Below are 11,902 nucleotides of genomic sequence, written 5' to 3'. Positions count from 1 at the left end.
TCACAATGAAACTACTAACACCTAACTGTAGTGCAAAGTGAACAGTCAGTCTTGCCCTGAAGTAGATGGCAGACAGGACATCGAATGTCGGGTTTCGAGAAAAAAACATGCACTGGTTCATTTGTACTTGTTTGATACTTTATTGAAGACTTTCACTAACATCCTGTACTTGTCACTAGACGATTCCTACCAACAACAATAACATACATAGAGTACGATCGTCAGATAAACACACTATCACAATCAGTCATGCTACATGGTTCTTAAGATATTATTGGCGCAGTCAAACTTGCTTACAGTTTACTTGCAGATAGAATTTTAGATTGCATAACATACAATGCACAGCTGTTAACACCTTACATTTGAATAACAATAATGATTTAACAATAAAAGTTCATCTGTGACGGTAAGTGACATTATAAAGATTTGTGCACACTCAGCCCGTACACAAAATAAAGCGCTTACCAAAAAGCTTTCGGTAAATCATCTGTCATCTCAACTTAGGACAACTTAATCAGGCTCAGAGGACTAGCTGTCCAAATGCTTCTTGGTTGGCGCTAAGCTACTTTGTGCACGGAATTTGCGTATAAAACGTTCATAGTATTCGACATTCACTGCTAGTATTCGCTTAGAGGTAATCTAGACCTCATTTCCATTGTCGCTATAATGAAATTCAGAGTGTACTCGACATGGTTGCCTTTGATGGTCCACATCCACCATCGAGCTTCCACAATAAGTTTCATGTCAGTAAGAACGTTGTGAAAATCACACCTCATGCAGGCCAGCTTATGTCACAGTTGTTAATAGGATTTCTACTGTGTCCCTCAATATTACAATAATCTCCAGGCCTATCTTGCTGTGGCATAAGATACACAGCGAGAAATGAAACTTCTCTTCCGACTAAAATCCTTCCCAAGCTTATGATACTGTCTTATACCACAGCAGGCTCTGCTTGAAGATTAGTCCCTTAAGGCATTTGGGGGGCTTGCTTCCTTTGGTTACTGGATTTACATTCGCTTTTTTCCACTAGAGCCTATTCAACTTCAGCCAGACCTGGTGCGTTTTGTCCCTCTCCATTTGCAGGGCCTTCCTGTACACTTGGGCCATTTCCTGTTCCAGCTCGGTCTTCCTGCGGGTTCACAAAGTTTCTCTGTATCATGTTGACAAGTGCCTGATGAATACCTGTCAGTTTATGCCATATTGCATTCCTTAAGTCCTCTGTACGAAAGAGTGTTGCAATTGGGTTTATAAGTGAGTTCAAACAAAAACACGCAAATATTTCAGTCGTACGAGTGCAAAGATGTCGGTTACTCTTGCACACTGCCACTAGGAGGAGTGGTAACAGCCAGAAGACAAAATAAACAACTACATGAATCATCACAGTCCTAGCCTTGTACACCCTTTGTTCATATTTCCTCTGTGCCTCCTCTTGCACAGCGTTGTTTGGTGGATCATCCGGATCCTCATTCCTGTTTTGTACAGGACCATTTCCATCTGGTGCAGGGTGGACCCCAGCCTGTTCAAGCCTTCTCTTTTCCATTTGTCTGATTGTTATGAATATACTTATGTTTGTAAACAACATGACTATGCACAACAAGAACAGTATGGATGTACAAATGATGACAAAGGCCAGGGGGTAATATGAAATGCAGATATCTGTGGCGAGGGTCTGCATATGGAGACAGTTCCAGCCCATGCTGGGTGAGAAGGCAAGCAATGAGAAAATCATCCACGAACAGGCCAAAGCTACACCTGCACGCAGTTTGCTACTGTCAGAATGAATGTTGAAATATATAGAATGCTTTAAAGCAATGTAGGAGTTCACAGACAACAGAGAAAGAGCTGATGCTGAAATCATCTGGGTAAATATGATTAGATTGAGATAGCTCAATATAAAGTCATACATTACAGTTTGTCCAACGTGGCCTACTGTTCGATACAGCAGTCCAATGCCTGCAAAAACATCTGTGATTGCCAGATTTGCAAAGTAGATGTAGATGGGTCTGTGAAGTTCTCTTGTTCCAATGATTCCCAAGAACACAACAGCATTACTGATGATAACGAGAAGTCCCAACAGCCAAAAGACAATGTTAGTCCCTGTTTCTAATATCACAAGGCCCTCGTACATAGAGCAGGCTTCGGTGGCTTGTACAATGGATACAGTCTTGTTCTTCAGATGCCACTTGTAGCAGGACACTAAGCTTACAAACTCAGGAGCAAATGTCTCGTCAATGGGCATCCATGGGTCGGAACTATTGTTGAACATGCTGCCGGAGATGATTCTGGACTTCTGTAGACTATGAGATCCCCACGCTGTGGACAACTTTGAATCTGTTTGTGGCTGGACTAGAGGGCGAGAACGATGATGCAGCCGCACTTGATCGAGATGGGTTTGATTGTGTATGAGACCAAAGCCCGTCACGACAGCGCTCTATAGCAGGGAGGCTTAATGAACAGAAGTCGACTTACGTGGGCTGTTGCCATAGACATCAGGGTATGATCATAAACTTTGGGCTTATAATTTGCGGCTTAAGAAGCCGACCTTTCAAGACGAGGAAATTACATGTGCAGACCATCTGATGTACAGGTCTGATATTGCCTGCTTGACTGGCCTAGGCATTTTAGTACACCTGTGCCTAACAGACGTGGGCTCTACACAAATATTGACATTTGAACACTTGGTGAAGAAGTAAAATGCGGCGTAGATGCTGGTGATGATAATGAGGGAAAAAAATCTTAATTTTCAAGAGCAGACTGAGAAATATAAACGAAGATTTTGATGTACATTGATTTTAACTCGCATCATATAATAATATCACTTTGTCTCCATTATTTCACGAACAACAGCTAGATCATGGAAGCGAACACACTAGGTTTGTATTTTTATCTTGGCTTATAAAAATTACAGCTACTATGAACTTGTTATTTTTCAAATGTCTATCTTGAGTAAAATAGATTCTGAAAAAAATGCTGTTTTCCTTTTTGCTACCAAAATGAGAGCATTGCAATTGTTTGCGCTTTATCTACATTCAAAGAGGGTTAGTATAAATATGTTATCTAGACTTGCAATGGCTTGCAGTTTGGTTGTAAATTCAGTTTTCGACATACATGTATGTACATCACCATTGTACAATGCATACCGAAGACAACTATTCACACATTTAAAGCTTGTATTTGAAGGTAATTGACAGTACAAGATTCGTACGTGCAAATTTCGTACACAAAATAAAGCACTTACCAAATACCTTTCTGTCAGTTTTCCCTCATCTTAACTTGAAAAATATCAAAGGATTGATCGAAAGCTTGTCGGTATTCGCTGTTGATATATACTAGCTACTGAGTGTGTGAAATTAGCGTATGAAACTCTTTATAATATCTCCTTTACCTAAGCTCAACTAATTGACTTTGGCGATACACGTGCGTTTATGGCAGGGCTATATCTATTGTCTACGTAGAAGGAAACTAGACCTCATTTTTCACTGTCGCTGTAATGACATTCAAATTGTACTCGACATGGTTGCCATTGATGTAGCACATTCGCCATTTTTCTTCCACGAGAAGTTTTATTTCAGTGAAAAAGTTCTGAATCAGGCTTCATGCAGCTCAGCCTATTTTCACAATTGTTGATTTCTACTGTCTCTGTTATGCATTTTGGAGATAATTCAGGCCTCATTGAGTAAGTATGGGTTTTACAGTCATGGTTGCCCAATAGAGATTATTCAACTGGAGCCAGACCTGACGCGAGGTTGTGATCCATGCTGTGGATGACCCTAATGCAGTTTGTGACCGACCACGAAGGCAATTGCGATGATGCAGATGTACCCGAATGCGATGGGTTTCATTCTGAGACGGTAGACAGTGACGACAATGGTCACCCAGGGAGACTTGATACCGGCTTACGTGGGCTGTCACTATGCATTGACGTCATCATTCTTGGCCTAATGATTGGAAGCCGACATTTTAAGCTGGGGAAATTACAAACATAGACCACCTGAGGCAGCTCCGATATCGACATGGCTCTTTCTTTTGTACCCTGATTTACCCAGGTGTGGAACCATACGAATTGCGGCATACAAAAGATGCGTACATATACAGAAAATCGATCAGGTTGCAATTGACCTTATTATAACGTTTTGTATACACTAAGTCTGTACACAAAGTAAAGCGCTTAACCAAAGATATCCTTTATCAGTCCTCCTCCATCTCAATTTAAGATGGATCAGAAGACTGCCCGAAAGCTTATTGGTACGCACGCGCTAAGCTACATTGCGCGCAGAATTATCGTATTAACATATTCGCTATCTACTGTTTACTTACGATTTACATCGTGATTTATTGCCACTATAATGACGTAAAAATTGTACTTGACGTGGTTGCCATCAATGGAACACATTTACTATTTTGCTTTCACCATACGTTTTATTTCAATAAATAAATCACATTTCATCAGCTCAGCCTTTTTCACAATTGTTAGTTTTGGTGTCCTTTAGAGACTATGGGTCTTACAGTCACCGTTGTCAACTTAAGGTTTATCAATCGGGGTTGGACCTGGAGTGTTTTGTCCCTCATCATATGCAGGACCTTCCTGTAGGTTTGGGGCTTCCTGTTCCAGCTCGGTCTTCCTGTGGGTTCACAGCGTTTCTCTGTAGTATGCTGAAAAGTGTCCGATGGATATCTGCCAGTTTACGCCAGATTATATCCCTCAAGTCCTTTATGCGGATAAGTGTTGCCAGTGGGTTTATAAGTGAGTTCAGAGTAAGACCAGCAAAAATTTCAATCGTATGAGGGCAGAAAGCTCGGCTACTCCAACACAATAACACTAAGGGGAGTGGTAACAGCCAGAAGACAAAGCAAACAACTACATGAATCATCACAGTCCTGGACTTGTACACCCTTTCTTCATATTTCCTCTGTGCCTTCTCTTGTGCATCGTTGTTTGGTGAATCACTCCCATCCCTGTTTTGTACAGGACCATTTTCCCCTGGTGCCTGCTGATGACAAAGGGCAGAGGGTAATATGAAATGCAGCTGCAGATACCAGTGGTCAGGGTCTCCATATGGAGACAGTTCCAGCCCATATTGGGTGAGAAGGCGAGCAAGGAGCAAACGATCCATGAAACAGCCATTGCTACACCTGCACGCAGTTTGGCACTGTCGGCATGGACGTGGAAATATATAGGATACTTTAAAGCACCGTAGGAGTTAACAGACAATAGAGTTAGTGCTGATGCTGAAATCATCTGAGTACATATGATGAAGTTCTGATAAGTCAGTATGAATTCATACATCAAGTTATGTAAATCATGACCTGCTGTCCGATACAGGAGTCCAATACCTGAGTCCAATCTTTTTTAAAGATTGTGCAAAATAAATAAATCAAATCAAATAAAACTCTTCTAGTACACCACATGTAGAAAGGTAAAATAGACCAGTCTAAAACACTTTCGCTAAGAAATGGAATTTGAATCGTCACTCATCCAAAACTGAATTTTCAAACCCCCCCCCCCTCCGTGCATGAATAGACTCTTCCGGTGATATCCCTATGTATAGTGGAGGAATCCAAAAATACTTCCGCTAAGATATGACTTTAACATAATCACCAAAGTCCTAAAATGAATTAAAAACGACGGAGATAACGCGTTTTGAAGATTTCACAGGGAAAAGAAAAAAGAAGAAACATTACGAATACAATATATTTCACCATACCTGTGGTATAAAATATAGAATTGTGAATATTTGTCTTCGGTTTGCATTGTATAATGGTGATGTGTATGTCAAAAACATATCCGCATAAAGGACGTAAGGGATGCAAAATGGCATAAACTGGCAGATATCCATCGGAAACTTGTCAGCATAAGACAGAGAAACATTGTGAACCAACAGGAAGACCGAGCTGTAACAATAGATAGCCCAAATCTACAACAAGGTCTTGCATATGGAGAGGGACAAAATACTTCAGGTCCGACTCCGGTTGATTAGCCTTAAGTTGACAACAGGGACTGTAAAGCTAAAGGACGCCAATCCCCACATCACATCCTCCCTACAGAGTAGAAATCCTACCGGTACCAACAATTGTGAAATAGGCTGAGCCGATGAAGTGTGATTCATTTTGTTGTGTAGAAAATATTTTGATGCTGTTTGATTGTAGACACTTGTTTATTCGTCATACTTATTTCTACTTATGTTGTAAACCACTGGATGATGATGATGAGAACAATAAGTCCTTATAATTAGTTAAAGACAATTTAATCTCTAGAACTAGATAAGATATAGAGTTTACAATCCGGACATTTTGTCAGATATCCGTTACTCATCTTCAGCATGAATGGAAGAGCATACGGAAGTGATCTCTGTATCTTACCCAATTTAGATTGACTTGCTTTTAGATATTTTTTACCTGGATGTCTAACCGTCATCAACGTGAAACTTTCTTAGTTTGTGTGTGGTCATGAAAGATACCACTAATGTCCCTTACTTTTAGGCTTAAGCGTTACAAAGATTACATTTTCAAATGAAGATTTTGTGATGTAGTGAGGCACATGAAAAGTTTCGTATGAGGAGACTTAGTGCTACAGGCTTGTATTTTGTGGAAGAAAATAAAAGTCTGCATGTGTTGAGTTAGTAAACATTGTCATGTCTTCATGTTTGTCTGAAAGGTTATTTTCGTACTTGTGATTCATAATTCTGTTGACGTTTTTCTGCTGATGGTCTACGCATTGGCTTGAAAGGTCAGCTGCTTAGGTCCGAGTTATTAGACCAAAATAGTCATGGTCGTGCGGTGTCGTCCATAGCAACAGCCCACGTAAGTCAGCTTATAGTCTCCCGGAGCGACCGCTGTCGTAACGGTCTTCAGTCTCATACAGAATCAAACCCATCACCATCGGATCCAGCTGCATCATCCTTCTTGTCTACCCTCAGAAATCTCACCACCTTCTTCATACTGAAGATCAGAGCCCGGCGCTCCAGCATGTTCAACAACAGCTCCGACCCATGGAAGCTCACTGGGGAGGCATCTGCTCCAGAGTTTGTACGCTTACAGCCTTGCTACAAGTGGCATCTACAGAACAAGACTGTAACCATTGCACAAGCCGACAAAGCCTGCTCCATGCTCGAGGACCTTCTTAGATTGGGGACAGGGACTGAAATTGTCTTTTGGCTGTTGGGACTTCTCATCATCATCAGTAATGCTGTTGTGTTCTTGGCAATCATTGCGACAAGAAAACTTTACAGATCCACCTATATCTACTTGGCAAATCTGACAGTCACAGATATTTACAATGTCTTGTACTGTAGTGATGGTGGTCTGAATTGTAATGGAAAAGCCCTGGAATTGCTTTGGTATACAAGAACTATTGCTAATATTGTTTTGTGGACGAAAAGGCAACTTTCATTCTTACATGTTGAGATTTTCACATGGGCGGTTTTAGAACAGTCTATTGTTGGAGAGAGATGGCTGAAATATGCTGTATTTGCTCTCAAGTCGGTCTTTCTAGTCTATTTTTGCTTTTGGACAGATGAGGACAATGTGGCGCTGCACTCAGGTTTTGTAACTTATATTAACAGTGCCCATACACAGTATAGACAGAAGGTAATACAAACATAAGGTAGTTTTTTTTACCTCCCCGACAATGATCATCATTCTTGGCCCAATGAATTGAAGAAGCCGACCTTTCAAGCTGGGAAATTACAAACATAGACCATCTGATGCAGCTCCGATATTAATTTGGCCCTTTCTTTTGCTACACCTGTACCCTGCTTTACCCAGCTGGCCGGGTATTTGATACGATTTGCGGCACGTATACAAAAGACGCGTACATATACAGAAAATCGGTCTAGTTGACCTTATAGCGATTTGTATACGCTAAGTCTGTACACAAAGTAAAGCGCTTAACAATTTAAGAGGGATCAGAAGACTGTCCGAAAGCTTCTTGGTACGTAGGCGCTAAGCTATTTTGCGCACGGAATTAGCATATGAAAATATTCGCTATCTACTGTTGCAATTAATGGTACACATTCACTATTTTGCTTTCAAGATAAGTTTTATTTCAATAAATAAATAAAGAATTAACTTCATCAGCTCAGACTATTTTACAATTGTTGGTACTGGTGTGCTTTAGCAACTATGGGTCTTACAGTCACTGTTGTCAACTTAAGGCTAATCAACCGGAGTCGGACCGTTTTGACCTTCCTGTAGATGTTGGGCATCTCCTGTTTCAGCTCGGTCTTCCTGTGGGTTCACAATGTTTCTCTGTATTGCACCGACAAGTGTTCGATAGATGTCTGCTAGTTTACGCCAGATTGTGTCCCTTACGCCCTTTATGCGGATAAGTGTTGCAATTGGGTTTATAAGTGAGTTCAGAGTAACACCCGTAAAGAGTTCAATCGAGCGAGGGCAGAAATCTTGGCTACTCCAGCACACTGCTACTAAAAGGAGTGGTAATAACCAGAAGAGAAAGCAAATAACTACATGAATCATCACAGTCCTGGACTTGTGCACCCTTTCTTCATATTTCCTCTGTGCCTCCAGTTGTGAACCGTTGTTTTCCGGATTACCCCCATCCCTGTTTTGTACTGGACCATTTTCCCTAGAAGCCTGTTGAAGCCTTCTCTTTTCCATTTGTCTGATTGCTATGAATACACTTATGTTGGTAAACATTATGACTATGCACATCAAGAGCCAAATAGATACTGAAATGATGACAAAGGGCAGAGGGTAATATGAAATGCAGATACCCGTGGTCAGGGTCTGCATATAGATACAGTTCCAGCCCATATTGGGTGAGAAGGCAAGCAAGGAGCAAACAATCCATGAAACAGTCATCGCTACACCTGCACGCAGTTTGGCACTGTCGGCGTGGATGTGGAACCATATAGGATGCCTTAAAGCAACGTAGGAGTTAACAGACAAAAGAGTTAACGCTGATGTTGAAATCATCTGAGTAAATACTATCAAGTTCTGATAAGTCATCATAAATTCATACATCAGGTTATGTAAGTCATGACCCGCTGTTCGATACAGAAGTCCAATACCTGCGAAAATATCTGCCATTGTCAGATTTGCCAGGTAGATGTAGATGGGTCTGTGGAGTTCTCTGGTTCCAATGATTCCCAGGAACACAACGGCATTGCTGATGATGATGAGAAATCCCAACAGCCATATTTCAGTCCCTGTCCCTAATCTCACAAGGTCCTCGTGCATTGAGCAGGCTTCGTCGGCTTGTGCAATGGATACAGTCTTGTTCTGTAGATGCCACTTGTAGCAAGGCTGTAAGCGTACAAACTCTGGAGCAGATGTCTCCCCAGTGAGCTTCCATGGGTCGGAGCTGTTGTTGAACATGCTGGAGCGTCCGACTCTGATCTTCAGTATGAAGAAGGCGGCGAGATTCTTCTTTCTGGACAACTCTGATGCAGTTTGTGGCCGGGAGGGTAGACAAGAACGATGATGCAGCTGCAGCTAGGTCATCAGGAAGACTTATACACATAACCCGGCTCACGTGGGCTGTTGCCATGGACAACACCGCACGACCATGATTGGTTTTGTCTAATAACTTGCAGTATAAGAAGCCGATAAAATTTTGTGTAGACCATCTGATGCAGCTGCGATATTAATCACTCGATTTGGTCCGCGTACTTTGCTACACCTGTACCCTGTTTTACCCAGGTGTGGAACCGTATTTACAAAAATGAGGATCAAATCGAGCAGCTAATATCGGAGCTGGGAAGTTAAATGGCTGGTACAACCACTTTTTTTTACCATATTTGCATCGCTATCTCTAATTCCTTCAGTCTGTACTGACGCAACCGACATAATCATCAGGTCCAATGACTTCGACTCACCATCACAATTTACATAAATTTAGACCGATTAGCTAGTGCAGACAAGCTTTACACTGGTAGGTCCCCCAGAGGGGACTGTTAATACGAGGGATCGATGTTGTTGTTTATATATCCGGGGTATTGGACGGTTGGTGCCTAACAGGACGTCAGCAGATTGTATTAAAAATTGATATTTAAATTAGCAGATCAAATTATTGGTTAAAATGTAAATCAAGCTTTTGCCAAACACCTGCTTTTTGCCTACCACTGCGTCACCGTGACATCATCGCAATCGCTCGTATTAGGCACGCTCCAGGCTAGTTAAAAACCGGTACGTGTTGTCAAAGTCGTCTTTGAAAATACTCACCTTTTCACACAACTTTACATGTAAGGTATGACTATGAATTTAGTCTATGTTGTAAGACCCTCCAAAACTGCAAGAACTCTGTAAAATGGAGTTTTACATAAACTAGGGGAATACGTCAACATAAGTATAAATCACAAGTATGATGACTTGCAAACAAACATGAAGACAACACAATTGTTTTTACTAAAGGCATTCAGACTTTATTTTCTTTCGCAAGCCTGTAGCACTAAGTCTCCTCATACGAAACTTTCAATGTGCCTCACTATATCACAAAAATCTTCATTTGAAAATAAAATGTTTGTAAAGCTTAAGCCTAAGAGTAAGGCACATTAGTGGCATTTTTCATAATCACACACAAACTAAGGAACTATCACGTTGATGAAGGTTAGACGTCCAGGTAAACAATATCTAAAAACAATTGAATCTCAATTGGGTAAGATACAGAGATTACTTCCGGATGCTCTTCCACTGTTGCTGAAGAAGAGTGACAGACGTATGTCAAAATGCCCGGATTTTAATCTCTATCTCTTATCTAGTTGATGTGTAGATTAAATTGTCTTTAACTACGGACTTATCATCATCATCATCATCATCCAGTGGTTCACAAGTTTATTAGAAATAATTACATGATGAATAACCAAGTGTCAATGATCAGCGTTAGAAGAATTTCTATACAAGTCATACAAATCATTAATTCATAGATTATACAATTTTTTGTTACCTCATTCATTATAGCCATTATATATAACAATCTCTAAAATATAGACAATGTGCACTACATAGTCATCACATTACTGTATTATCATTACATGACATCTAACAATAAATACAAAATGGAAAAATCGTGTCTCTAAATGAGTAGGTCACTTTAAGTGTCCATCTATTTTACTTGGTGATTTTTTATCCTAAATCAATCGTTCTGTTGGAAAAAATTAGAACACCCATTTTTAGAATTCAATGACAGACTTTGTTGAATTACAGCAACTTTTCTACACTTAAGATTTGAAACTTAAAAACGGCACAATTTAGACACACTTAAAATACATCACATGTATCAAAACAGCAGATGAGTTTTAACTCTATTTTATTAGTATTATTAATTTTCAAATTATAGGACGGATAACAAAGGGGACGATCACAGATCCCAATCACCAAAATGGACAAAAATGCTCAGTTAGCCGAAATCACTGATACCCTCAGTCTGTAAAAATAGTTTCAATAACTCTGTTATTTTCGTCATTACAAAAAAGGCACTTAATATCAAAATAATTACACAAAAGGCACATCCTGCCTTTAAAACATACTTGTACAAGTAATTTTTATCTGCGGGCAGATGAAGACATGAAATTGTAAAATAGTTCAATCTTAAAGAATTTGCTACAAAATAGTATGTTAACAACAAGGAGCTGGCAAGTAATAAAGCAGTGCAACAATGTGGTGCATTCAACAAGTCAAGTAGCCTAACAAACGTATCTAAAACCAAACCTGAAAATAGCTATATTCAAACTTAAGAACAGAACATCTACATTGTGAGAGACTTTACCCTTAGTAGAAAAGAGTAGGGGAAATTTGAATGCTTGATACAATCAATCAGTGTGCTCAATACACATGCATTTGTAGTTTGTTAAGTCTTTTGCCAATATTAGGGAATGTAAACAGTTAATAGAATTTTTCATCAATCAGTGACTAGTTTTGACGAGTTATTACACATACCTCCAAA

General features: G+C 40.1%; 1 protein-coding gene across 1 annotated transcript; it reads right to left on the bottom strand.

Moving 5' to 3' along the window:
• Positions 1-8,145: 8,145 nt before the first annotated feature.
• On the bottom strand, positions 8,146-9,706 carry LOC118408465 (sphingosine 1-phosphate receptor 2-like). The gene has a single exon (XM_035809283.1). The coding sequence runs from the start codon at positions 9,334-9,336 to the stop codon at positions 8,155-8,157; it is 1,182 nt and encodes a 393-aa protein (XP_035665176.1). The 5' UTR covers positions 9,337-9,706; the 3' UTR covers positions 8,146-8,154.
• Between the last annotated feature and the right edge of the window lie 2,196 nt (positions 9,707-11,902).

The sequence above is a fragment of the Branchiostoma floridae genome, unplaced genomic scaffold (genome assembly GCF_000003815.2).
Source record: "Branchiostoma floridae strain S238N-H82 unplaced genomic scaffold, Bfl_VNyyK Sc7u5tJ_1588, whole genome shotgun sequence".
NCBI lineage: Eukaryota > Metazoa > Chordata > Leptocardii > Amphioxiformes > Branchiostomatidae > Branchiostoma > Branchiostoma floridae.
This window is presented reverse-complemented; position numbering and strand designations above follow the sequence as displayed.

Bases quoted from the DNA above. Each gene is read 5' to 3' on its own strand.
- LOC118408465 (XM_035809283.1), bottom strand. From the start codon at position 9,336: ATGTTCAACAACAGCTCCGACCCATGGAAGCTCACTGGGGAGACATCT.